At 48.5% G+C, this 13,608-nt stretch overlaps 1 protein-coding gene across 1 annotated transcript in view; it reads right to left on the bottom strand.

Annotated features, from left to right (window-relative positions):
* Window positions 1–13,608, bottom strand: part of NAV2 (neuron navigator 2) — a 224,746-nt gene that overhangs the window by 72,143 nt on the left and 138,995 nt on the right. Inside the window, exon 12 of the mRNA XM_018554770.1 lies at window positions 12,189–12,311. Coding sequence (XP_018410272.1) covers window positions 12,189–12,311 — 123 coding nt within the window. The remainder of the gene's footprint in view (window positions 1–12,188; window positions 12,312–13,608) is intronic.

Genomic DNA, 13,608 nt, shown 5'->3' on the forward strand with positions numbered 1-13,608 from the left:
GGATTAGCCCGTACCTGTCTGCGTTCGCCGTCCATCGGAGGGTCCCGATCTGTCGTCCGCTGACGAATTCTGACATCGGAGCCGACACCTTCATTGAGGACAGGGATCTCTGTACACAATCATATCCTCTGCGTCTGTCCGCAGCACATGGGAAGCTCTGACAATCACTGGAAGTCTCCCAGTGCAAAAAAAAAACTTCAAAAGTTTCTCAGTCAGGAAATCTGATCTCTGAGCTGTTAACCCGTTCAGTGCCGGCGGGCCGCAGCCTGGGGCAGGATAGGCAAATGAACAGGGGGCCGTGCTGAGCTCTCTGGGAATCTGCTGAGCAAATATTGAGCTGGACGGGCTGGGGAGGGGGATCGGGGAACGCAGTGTGGAGGGATGTGACAGCCCAGTGAAAGGTGGAGAGATCCGGTCACAGTCCGGGAGGGTAAAGCTGCTACCTACTGGATTCATCATTCCCCATTCCTGGCAATGTGGAGGCGCTGCCACAGTAAAATCATCAAGAACGAGGAATGTGAGACCAATCCCAATTTTGAGCTGCCGTAATGCATGCGTTATATGTGTATATTTGAAAGCAACACAGGTGTCGCAGCGCACTCCTATGCATGGTAACGCATCCTCGTGCATTGTGATATACTGCATCCAAGAAAAGCTGCATTTTTTTGTCCGTTCTTCTGCGTTAGTCCATTTAAAATGAATGGCCTGCGTTAATGTAACGCACATCAACAGGAGAATGTGAATGGGCTCCATCCACACTATTGCATTACAGGGATGTGCATGGTCCCATGCATGATACTGCAATGCACTGCACCATGCTCTATTTACGATGGCGCACCATTGACTCTGAATAGCACCCCAAGGCAACGTGCTGCTGCAGGTGTACTGAGTTGCACTGACCTGCGTTGCGCTGTGCTGCCAACAAAAGGTGCAGATCTGATTTCTGGGCTGTTGAAATGCGTTCATGTGGAATGTGCTGCCTGATGCAGTGCACACTAACGCACGGTACCGCAATGCACCCCAGCAGTTAGGTGTAAACGTAGCCTTAAAGGAGAACTATGGGGTCAGTGTTTTTCCCCATAGTTCTCCTAAGGGTCACGAGAGGACACAAACTAGCGTCCTCCCGTCACCCAAAGCTCAGTATATAGGGGGCTACAGCTCGCGGTATACCGAGACGCCGCAGCCGGGACGGATCCCGACACTACTGTCGAGATCCTCCCAGCTGCGTGACTGACAGCTGGCTCTGCCTATCTAGAGGCAGAGCCAGCTGTACCCGCCCCCTCCCCCGTCCGTTTCGCCAGTCAGCGCTGATGGATCGGACAGGGGGGAATCCCTGCAGGGAGCCGTGAGTAACAGTCACGGATCTCTGCAGGGATAGATTGAGAAGTGAGCGAGTGAGTCAGCTGCTTATCTTTTCATGGTCCAGTCACAGGCTGGGGGCGGGTCCAGGATGGAAGTGGGTTGAATGATGCTGGTCATCAGACTGAGGACATCTAGTGGCAGACAACAAGCACTGCAGGACAATCTCTATGTTGGAGGTGAATATTGCAGCGATAGTTTTCTTGTTTTATCTCTGAATGGGCCATTTATTTTTATCTTGTTATCTTTGGCCGGAGTTCGGCTTTAGGTTCCTTGGCCATGGTTTTATTTGGGTCGGAGTCGTCCTTTACCTTTCCTTTATTCCGCCGGCGTGGCAATCCGCAGTGTCCGCGTAGCAGCCGTTCGATTACGCGCAGCTGTTTATAATCTCGGCCTAATCGCGGTATTACGGCGGCTCCACAAAACATGACGTCACAGCGGCCACATATCTCCACGGAAGGCCAACTGGTTATACATTCAGGAATTCCGCTCCGAACTGTTTTACTGGGGGCGCTCACACCAGCGGCGGGACTGGAACCAAAAAGGAGGGGGGGGGGGGGTCTTTTCTGGGGGCGCGAGGAAGCGGATTTACTGCCGGGTTACAAGGCCAGGCGGCGAAACAGACGCTAAGCTGCAGGTAATGAAATTCTAGAGGCCGAGCTGAGATGCCGAGCGGATGAAATCACTTGTGTGTGTGTCAGCGGTGCTGGAGGGAGGAAGCCGACTTACAGGTCTGATGACGAGAGAGCCGGGGCCGATTCCAGGGGATAAAGCGCTGCTTAAAGGGTCAGCCCACCCAAAAAGTCAGATTCCGCTTATGGGTGGAGTCTGTCGGACCATGTGGACCCCCCTCCATGTGGATGAGTTCAGGTGTCTTCAGTGAAAGGTTCTGTTAGTACTCCATCATACACAGACATTGATTTTAAAGATGGACAATTGGTGCATAAATTGATGCAGCGCTGTATTCAATAAAACATCTATTGGGTGGACTCGACCGTCTTTTTTCATCCTGACATTATCAAATGTATTTATGAGATGCAAACAGTGTAAATATCTGCATGTGACCTGGTAGAGTGTGAGAGGAAGAGGCAATACAAGAAGTCAATCATTTCATGTGCTCACAAGAAGCATGCTGATAGGAGGAAAGAGCAGAGGGATAGAGAGATGAGCTCTCTATCTCTGTTTACTGTCCAGTCACAGGCTGGAAGCGGAAGTGGGAAGGGGAGAGAAAGTCTGAGGACATCTAGTGGCAGAAAAAAGTACCGGAGGGGAACTCTCTGGATTGAAGATTTATTAGCTGGTTTCGATCATGTGATATTCATTTTTATACTTATTTTTGGCTGGAGTTCTGCTTTAAAGTTTGTAAAAGCTTTGGCTCCTTTGTTACCCCGCACGCATTTGGATTCCTAGAGCACACAGTTCATTTAGATTGCAGCTTTAGATTGGGAATAGCGAATGTTCAGGTGGATCATTTCAGGTTGAACTCCAAGGACATGTGTGTTTTTACAACCCGACTAACTACGTAACTATCATATAGTCAGAATGCCTTTTGTCGAGTATTTTGCAATCACATTGTACAATAGGAGCATTTCATCTTTAGGTATTGGGGGGGGGGGGTAGAATTGAGAATCTTCTACTTACAATCGTTATCACATTGTATGAGTGGGAAGAGAACATGTTACAATCAGAAGATAAGGAGAGCGGATTGTTGGGATAGGATACAATGGGGTCTCCAGGCGAGCGGTCACTTCCCCCGGTTATTCTGCACTTTATTAGCGGCGGGGTCGTCATTGACATGTGTGTGTGGGTCCTATCCAGGAATTTCCAGCACCCGGCAGCTCATGCAGGCCATCCATACGATCCGGCCAATTAGTGTCCAGTGATAGACGCTCGCTGGGAAGGCAGCCATGTGTATCATTTGTTATTATAATCTTCTGTATTGTTTGGACGTTTGTTTTCAATCACTCAGGAGATGGAATTGCTGACAGGGAGAGTTCGAGCATGGGAACAGAGCTCTCACGCCCCTTCCCCCCGGGTAATTATTCTGCCCGATAAAAGAGGGCATTTCCTGTGGCTAATGACTTTCAGGGATGAAGACACGTCAAAGGATGCTGGGGGGGGGTCACTGAATCTGAAGTTATGAAGAATCAGTGAAATAAACAAGACTCCCATCAATGGGTATAATCGAATGTAATGGAAAACAGATAGGGAAGCCGGGAGCACCCAGAATGCAATGCACCACTGGACTGGATTGGTGCCAACCACAGTGTACCCAGAATGCACTGGGCTCATGCTCTTCATTCTGCACCCAGAATGCACTGGGCTCACACTCATCATCCTGCACCCACAATGCAATGGGCTCATGTCCTTCTGCACCCAGAATGCACTGGGCTCACACTCATCATCCTGCACCCAGAATGCACTGAGCTCACACTCACCATTCTGCACCCAGAATGCACTGGGCTCACACTCACCATTCTGCACCCAGAATGCACTGGGCTCACACTCACCATTCTGCACCCAGAATGCACTGGGCTCACACTCACCATTCTGCACCCAGAATGCACTGGGCTCACACTCACCATTCTGCACCCAGAATGCACTGGGCTCACACTCACCATTCTGCACCCAGAATGCACTGGGCTCACACTCACCATTCTGCACCCAGAATGCACTGGGCTCACACTCACCATTCTGCACCCAGAATGCACTGGGCTCACACTCACCATTCTGCACCCAGAATGCACTGGGCTCACACTCACCATTCTGCACCCAGAATGCACTGGGCTCACACTCACCATTCTGCACCCAGAATGCACTGGGCTCACACTCACCATTCTGCACCCAGAATGCACTGGGCTCACACTCACCATTCTGCACCCAGAATGCACTGGGCTCACACTCACCATTCTGCACCCAGAATGCACTGGGCTCACACTCACCATTCTGCACCCAGAATGCACTGGGCTCACACTCACCATTCTGCACCCAGAATGCACTGGGCTCACACTCACCATTCTGCACCCAGAATGCACTGGGCTCACACTCACCATTCTGCACCCAGAATGCACTGGGCTCACACTCACCATTCTGCACCCAGAATGCACTGGGCTCACACTCACCATTCTGCACCCAGAATGCACTGGGCTCACACTCACCATTCTGCACCCAGAATGCACTGGGCTCACACTCACCATTCTGCACCCAGAATGCACTGGGCTCACACTCACCATTCTGCACCCAGAATGCACTGGGCTCACACTCACCATTCTGCACCCAGAATGCACTGGGCTCACACTCACCATTCTGCACCCAGAATGCACTGGGCTCACACTCACCATTCTGCACCCAGAATGCACTGGGCTCACACTCACCATTCTGCACCCAGAATGCACTGGGCTCACACTCACCATTCTGCACCCAGAATGCACTGGGCTCACACTCACCATTCTGCACCCAGAATGCACTGGGCTCACACTCACCATTCTGCACCCAGAATGCACTGGGCTCACACTCACCATTCTGCACCCAGAATGCACTGGGCTCACACTCACCATTCTGCACCCAGAATGCACTGGGCTCACACTCACCATTCTGCACCCAGAATGCACTGGGCTCACACTCACCATTCTGCACCCAGAATGCATTTTGTTTTCTTTTTAAAGAAAACAGCCGATTTACATTTACATGGGAAAGTGTCTGAGATTTCCGTGATTGGGTTTACGTAGAATCTCTCCAGGACGCGGCACCGCATGCAATGATCCCATAAATGATTGTTACAGACAACAAAGATCCTCATTTAAAGTAACGGGAGAGTTTGGCTAAGCTTTTCTTTTTTTAACATGTCGGAGAACCGCTTGAAAACAAAACAGTTTTATAGTTCTTTTTTTTGTTTTAATTGTTACAAAATACGAGATAATTTACCCCATAATACCCGCTGGGAAGAGGAAGTGCCCCGGGGCTGTGCAGTTTCATTGGGCATTTTTATGGGCGCAGGAAGAGACTTCTAAATCCCTTTAAACGCCTGCCTATCCTTGTGAAAATCTTTTTGTATGTCTGAGTTTCAAAGTCTACCGAATGTTATATGAAGACATTCTCCCCCCCCTCCCCTCCCCAAGTGCACTCACCCGGAGGCGGGGCCTATACATGAAAGACTATAAAAAGTGAGAAATGGCCGATCGCAGAGAGACGTATTTACACGCTGGAGCTGAACTTTGCCAGTCCTTCGGTGAATGTGATAAGCGGCACAGAAATCCTTCAGTAAACAATGACTAACATGGCCAATCCGACAAATATTTGTCTGGCTGGATCTGGAGAGGGGGGTTCTGGGTAACGTTAGCCGTCTGAAGTTCTGCGGCTGGCGCACTGCCGCCTGGGCTGGGCAATGTATGTTGTAAAGTCACCCTCCGAGTATGACATAACATAGCCGGGGGCGACAGTCCACTCTCTGATCTCAGACAGAGCCGGAGGTCTCATGATAGGAACACGGAGATTGTCAAGACTTGCCGGAGTGATATCACCCGCCGTGAGTGTGAATTCCCGCCTGTCACCGGTACGCCGAGCAGCCGTCACTGCGATGATCTGTATAGATGTCTGTCTGTCACCACGATGTAAATGTACTTCACTATATTCTGTCACATCAAAGCTTGAATATATTACACGGGATATATATAGCACCAACATGTAGTGCAACGCTTTACAAAATAGGTGGGTTAGGAGAGCCGTGGCCAACAGAGCTTACAATCTAACAGGAAAGGGCAGGCGATACAAAAAGGATGAGCTGCTGGAGGAAGAATGGTCCCCACACCATTCATTGTAGCAAAATGCTATATGGTTTTACAGGCATGTTCTATACCTGTAAAAGCCTCCATTGTATAATCATCCCAAAGACCAGAGACTTCTACTGGGAGCCGCCATCTTGGATGTGACACGCTATAGCAGGGATAGGCAACCTTGGCACACCAGCTGGGGTAGAAGTACAAATCCCATTAGGCCTCCCACCATGCTTGTGGCTACCAGAGTCTTGCAATGTCTCATAGGATTTGTCATTTCACCACAGCCAGGGTGCCGAGGTTGCCTACCCCTGGGCTATAGTATTCTCCTTTGCTGTTCCCCCAACAGATACACAAAAGATTATGTGGAAGAGCTAGGCCAGTACAGACAATAGTTAGACACTCCCAGAAGAGGAGAAGGCTGTGACTTTCAGGAAGGAACGGTGGTGTGCCAAGAATGGGAAGCGTCTTCAGGTGAGATCTCATTTTTTGAGCCAGCAGACTGCACTGAAACCTACTAGTACTGGGCTCTTGGTATCTGAAGAGGCATGGAATGTTGACATGCACACAGAGGACACTTGGCTGTAGGTACACCCGGCCTACCCAGTGTTTGTTAATCTGGGAACCTCAAAGCAACCCACAACTCTGCCCCAAGCTTGTCTCAAAATGTCACCTAAAACTCCTCCCAAGACTTCCTGCTCTCTAGCTCCCTCGTCAGCACCTCACATGCTCCACTCCAGGACTTCTCTAGAGTCTCTCCCCTCCTCTTGAACTCTCTACCCCATCCTGTCCCACTGTCTGCCTTTAGGGGATCCCTTAAAACGTATCTCAGGTGGAAAGCTCATCCCACCTCCACCTAACGACTGAACTATCACTTTCTCAAAGACCTCCCACACAGCTATCACCTCTTGTATCACTTGCCCCTTCCTATCGATTGTAAGCTCTTTACCATCTCGTCTTGAATTGTATTGTATTGTCTTCCTTTATATTGTACAGCGCTGCGCAAACTGTTGGTGCTATATATAAATCCTGTATATTAGTATAATAATAATCATCTAGCATACATTACATTGAGTTAATTGTTTGTCTTCAGAATAGCGGTTATCTCTCCATTGGCTTCACTTCACCTACATATCTGAAAGAGCAAATGAGAAGTCCCGAATCAGTCTGCAGCCCCGATGGACAAAGACTAGGAGAAAGAGAGTAGATCATGTGAGAAAGACACAAGAGGCGGTTCACACAGGGGTGTGAATGTGTATTCTAGGTGTGGGAAAGTGTATGAGCCCCGAGGAGCCAGTCTCTGCGTTTCACTGTCATCTATAACCCCTGTGGCTAAACGTTCCTCAGCATAAGGAAACAAACAGCTCGTCTTCACCTGTCTTCTCAATATTCATATCTTCATGATGTTGCTGATCAATGCATGACCTCCATCTTCAGAATTTAAGTGGAACTCCATATCCATGACTGTGTTCTGGTTTTGAAGATGTTGAACCCATATTATGGGTTTTACCAGATTGTTCCTTTGGTGACTTTCTGAGAAAGGCCGAGTTGAGTCTTTAGTAGACAAACTCCAGTAATCCTAATGGACGTAGAAGATGTAATGTACCCAGTAGTCACGTTTCTACCACAATCTTCTCTTTCCAAGGTCCTCCTGTGCTGGGGCAGCACAATAACGTGTGCTTCTATAGGGAGAGAATGGCTCCCGGCTCATCCAAGTTACTGGAAGATGAGGCGGCAATTATTAGGACTTTACTTTGGTGTCGGGAAGTGATGATGATGACAGGAGAATCTTCTGCTTTCTTACTGGAACTGTCCTGTGACTCACCACACACATACATACTATGAATGGCCCAGAGCTACACAGGTATCCATCCACCCCTAAAGATCACGTAAGCCCACGCAGCCCAGGACACAGTCATTCTATGTAAAAGGAATTCACATAAAGAAACACAGTGTTCTGCGGAATGATAATGAATACTTCTAATTGGTGTATCCATTCTATGAGAACTCCTAGATAAGAAGAGGGGTGGGAGACATCTGCCAGCCAGCAATTCCCTACAATTTGCATTGTGCGTAAGGTTAACACACTCAATACTCCCTAAAGTGGACCAAACATAAAAAAAAAATATAATAGTAAGAGCAAAGACACCAAATAGGATCACTTTCACTGTGTCAACCCAGAAGACTACAGAACTATGTGTATGTGTGTTTGCATGTGAGCGCCAGGGCCACCCATATATTATGAAGAGAAGATAAAGCATGCAGATAAAGTCCAATTGCTCTTAAAGGAGACCTATGGGGGTCAGGGCTTTTCCCCATAGTTCTCCTAAGGGTCAAGGGAGGACACAAACTAGCGTCCTCCCGTCACCCAAAGCTCAGTATATAGAGAGCTACAGCTCGTGGTATACTGAGACGCCGCAGCCGGGACGGATCCCGACACTACTGTCTGGATCCACCCAGCTGTGTGAGTGACAGCTGGCTCTGCCTATCTAGAGGCAGAGCCAGCTGTACCCGCCCCCCGCCTGTCCCTTCAGCCAGTCAGCGCTGGAGGATCGGACGGGGGGAATCCCTGCAGGGAGCCGTGAGTGACAGTCACGGCTCTCTGCAGGTCTGCAGGGACATGATCGAGAAGTGAGCGAGCGACGCAATGTGTTCGCTCACTTCCCGATCTATTGATCTATAAACTGACGTGTGGCAGTTTCATCGTCGCACGTCGGCTCGAACTATGGGGCTGAGTGATTTTCACCCGCCTCATAGTGCTCCTTTAAATTAGACCATCTGTGGAGTGCTCCATAAACCTGTATGCAGGGGTTGGCTGGCAATACAAGTTTATAACAATGGGGGGCAGACAGCAGAGCACTGGGGATTCCACCAGTAGTCCAGCGGCACCCGTGGCCACCTACAGATAGGAGATCACATGCTAGTCCTGGAGTTTGCCATCTCCTGCCTGCGGGTTACTTAAGAAACAGTACGATATGTTTTCTCTCTACAGGAAGTTTAGAGCTCTCATCCAGCGGTCCTCATTACGCTGACCCCCTCCCGCTTCCAGGGCAGCCATTTATCAAACCACTACATTGCCGGCGAGGAATGTATAGCTAGGGAATGGCTAGTTAAGGCTCGTTTCTATTAATAGCTGCATCATGACGTCTCTAGAACCTCCACCACAAACCGTACACAACGACACGGCAATAGAGAGATCCAGAATGAGGCCCGGCGATGACAAGAACCAGATTACATTCCCATGTCGCTATAATGAGAAGTATTAATTAACCAGCATTGTAGGGAGTGATAAGCAAAACTGGATAGTTGTATTCTGACATAATCACCAGGAAACTGGATGTGGGAATGGCAATGTTGGGGGAGAATGAGGATTACATTAGTATAGGTTTGCTTAGGTTTTTTCTAGGGATGCACCTATACCGATACTAGTATCGGTGCCGATACAGAGTATTTGGGCGAGTACTCGTACCTGCCCAAATGCTCCGATGCCTAGCCCGATACTTTCTGTATCAGCAAGTCGGGCAGCTCGTTATTACACGCTGCCCGTCTTCCTGATTGGCCAGGAAGCCGGCTCCATGCTCCCTCGTCACTTGTACCGAGAGAGCATGGAGCCCACTTCCCGACCAATCCGGAAGCCGGCCAGCGTGTAATGATGCACTGCAAGGCTTACTGATTGGTCGGGAAGCTGGCCAATCAGGAAGCCAGGCGCCGTGTAATGACGCAGCGCCCGGCTTTCTGATTGGCCGGGAAGCTGGCTTCATGCTCCCTCTCATGACGAGGGAGCACGGTGCCGGCCTCCCGGCCAATCAGGAAGCAGGGTGCCGCGTCATTACATGGCGCCCAGCTTCCATGATTGGCCAGCAAGCCGGCTCCATGCTTTCTCATCAGACAGTGATGAGAAGCATGGGACGGCTTCCTTGTTAATCAGGAAGCCAGGTGGCGAGTCATCACACGCCGCCTGGCTTCCTGAATGGGACTTCGGTATTTGGTATCGGCGAGTACCGGAAAAAAAATATCAGTACTAGTTACCAAAATACTGGTATCGGTGCATCCCTAGTTATTCCTCATATTTACATTGTAATTGAGTCAGATGACTTTATCGGCTTTTATTATGTTTACCTGAAAATGATTTTTGATGCGACTTTCACATTTTTACATGTTTGTTCACTTTTTTCTATAACTGTTTTACAAATGTCCTTCATTCTTCTTGTAGCAGTTATCAGCATATTGCTGAATGACTGTTCAGATAAATCTAGTTAGGCCTAGTCACTACTCTCCATACCAATACCCCCTGTGTTATGTTGTACACATTCAGATCTAACTACCCTATATGGACCAAAAGTATGTGGACCCCCCTCCATATTATTGAGTTTAGATTCTCCCAGTGAAGGTTCTGCTAATACTACATCATACAAAGACATTGTAGACAATGGTCAATTTCCAACTTTGTGGTAACAGTTTAGTGAAGACCCTTTTCTGTTCCACCATGACTGTCCCGTATTTACAAAGCCAGCTCCACAAAGACACGGTAGACTGTTTTGTTGTGGAGGAACGTGTGTCCTGCCAGAACCCTGACCTCAACCCTACTGAACACCAATGGCATGAATGGGAACCAGATTGCATTCTAGGTCTTCTCGTCCAACACAGTTTGACCAGTCTGATGTGGTGTTACTCAACTGTCCTGCACAGAGCCCTGCCCTCAACCCTACTGAACACCTATGGGATGAATTGGAGCGCCAGTTGCGAGCCCGGCCTTCTCCTCCAACATGGTTTGACCAGTTTGGTGTGGAGGAACCTTAGTGTCCCGACCTCAACCCTACTGCAATGGAACACTGATTGTGAGCCAGGTCTTCTCATCCAACATCAGTACCTGACCTCACAAATAGGCACAAATTCCAACACATAGCCCCCAAAATTTTGAAAGCCTGCCCAGAAGTTATAACTGCAAAGGGGGCCAGCTTCATATCGATGCCCATGGTCTTGGAATGGGATGGTCATGTGCCCCCAAACCTTTAGCTATATAGTGCACCAGTCAATGTGACTGAAAAAGGAACACTAACCTAATCTGGACACGCCTGGTTCCAGGCCCAACCTAAGATAATGCTGGCCACTGGCACTACAAGGAGTTCTGATCATGCAAACTGACTGCCAAACCATTTTGAAAGATGGATACCTGGCTGTGTCTGGTCACGGGTTGGTGGCTTTGCTGTCTTTTTGTTTTTATCTGCCACTGATATTACATGATTTCATCATTCCACAAAAACACTTTCCAATTCTGAAGAATGTCCTTCTCTGCGAGTGACACAACACAAGTCGCAGAGGCCCCAATCTCTATAGATAGCAACTGAAGGTTAGCACTGAGCTACACAAACACGGGCAGTGGGGGCCGGTCACGGAGCTCGGGGTGTAAGGGGTTAATGCCTGCAAATATTTTCTTTCTAAGGAACAAATGTCGCCATTCTCAGCTCATCGCCAGAGATCAAAAATAGACCCAGAACGTGAAATATTGCTGACTGCCTCTCCCATGGACGCAGCAAGGGACCCTACGAGACTTCTTTACTTGGCCTAAAACTAAAGTGTATCAAAAGCAGAAACCTTTTTTTAGATAGAGTAGGGAATAGTTAGAATGTGTTTGTTTATATTACGGTCTGTGTCCCATTGAGGAGATTTCCCCTTATTTCCTGCCCTGGCTAGACAACAGGAAGTGAGAGGAAATTTCTCTAAGTGAGGGGAAAACCAACAAGGTTCCAGGTCATGATAGGTTGTCACAGGCACAGGAAGTAAAGGGAAATTCAACCAGTTGGGACACAGACAGCAGTAAAAACACAACAGGGGTCCCAACCCTTCTCTACTCCAAAAAAAAAAGAGATCTAGATTCACTGAACACATATATAAAGTCACCTATTCCATCAAAAGACTTGAACATGTAAAGACACCTGTCCTTATACTAAGTAGAAATATGCCAGATGAACATTAAAATCAGGCTTGCAGCAAGGGTGCCTGCTGTATAAATTAATGGACAGGATAGAAGGGTTGACTGTTTATACGATTGCTGACCTGTCGGCGTCCCCCTGTCCCGTGGACGCATTCCGTTGAAGCGTTTCCCGCACAGCCGCCATTCCGTCAGGGAGTCGGTTCAGTCTTCGGGTGTACAGGCCCAGCCCGCCATCGGTCATGTAGCTGATAAGAGATAGCAAAGAATAATCAGACACCTTACACTACATCATGTCTACTAAATGTGCATTAACCTTGCTCAGCGCCTGTGCAATGGTGGCTTCCGTATGGCTACTCAGCCAACACAAATGCATAGAAATTGTGGAGATCTAAAATCAAGCACACAGTCATGCAATATAGAATGTATATAAACGCAGTTGTCTTCTGGCAGTCATTGCGTAGATCAGGCACGTGATGTGCAATCAGTGTCATGTTAATGTTTTAATTTGCTTTCAAATAACTTTTTGAGGTTTTATTCAGCAGTCAAATGACTTCTACATTACTTAGCAATGCATCAGTCACATAGCAATGGTTAATATACACTTTAAGGAATCTCTGCAATAACATGTGTGCTTGTATCCCCTGAGCATGCAAGTTCATCCACTGTGCGGACATAGTGGTCAGTGTTGATGTGCCCCCTTTGCATTGAAGGTCAGTGTAGACATGTCCCTTGGCATGGGTGGTCAGTGTAGACCGTGTCCTCTTGCATTGGAGGTCAGTGTAGAGGTGCCCCCTTGCATTGGAGGTCAGTGCAGATGTGCCCCCTTGCATTGGAGGTCAGTGTAGACGTGCCCCCTTTGCATTGGAGGTCAGTGTAGACTTGTCTCTTGACATGGGTGGTCAGTGTAGACATGCCTCCTTGTATTGGAGGTCAGTGCAGATGTGCCCCCTTGCATTGGTGATCAGTATAGACATGCCCCGTTTGCATTGGAGGTCAGTGTAGACGTGCCCCCTTTGTATTGGGGGTCAGTGTAGACATGCCCCCTTTGTATTGGGGGTCAGTGTAGACATGCCCCCTTTGCATTGGAGGTCAGTATAGACATGTCCCCTTGCATTGGAGGTCAGTGTAGGTGGGAGATGAATTCACCATTGCTCACTGCTCAAGGAACCCCTAGCAACCTCAGGAGGAACCTGGCTGAGAAAGCATATTTTTAGGGTTAACCAATAAGGGACATTATTTGCTACGTGCAGTACGTTAAAAGTACCATACAACGTAACATCACTGTTCCCTCATCTGTCCGAAAATGGCCAAAGAGATTCTTAGGCCATTGCTTCACTAGCTCCTAGTTAAAACCACAAGTGGATACCAAACCTGATGAATCAGTGATGTCAAAAGTTTAAAGTTAACTGGCTTCATTCTCATGAATATGTAATCAAGATGGTAGACGTCTCCCTCAGGCCTGACCCTCCCGGGAATACAGGACCGGCCTGAAAAATGGCTCCACATTCCTGGAGCTCAGGCAAACCCCGCCCCCCCCCACGC

This window comes from Nanorana parkeri, unplaced genomic scaffold, assembly GCF_000935625.1.
Source record: "Nanorana parkeri isolate BGI_ZX_2015 unplaced genomic scaffold, ASM93562v1 scaffold10, whole genome shotgun sequence".
NCBI classification, from domain to species: Eukaryota; Metazoa; Chordata; class Amphibia; order Anura; family Dicroglossidae; genus Nanorana; species Nanorana parkeri.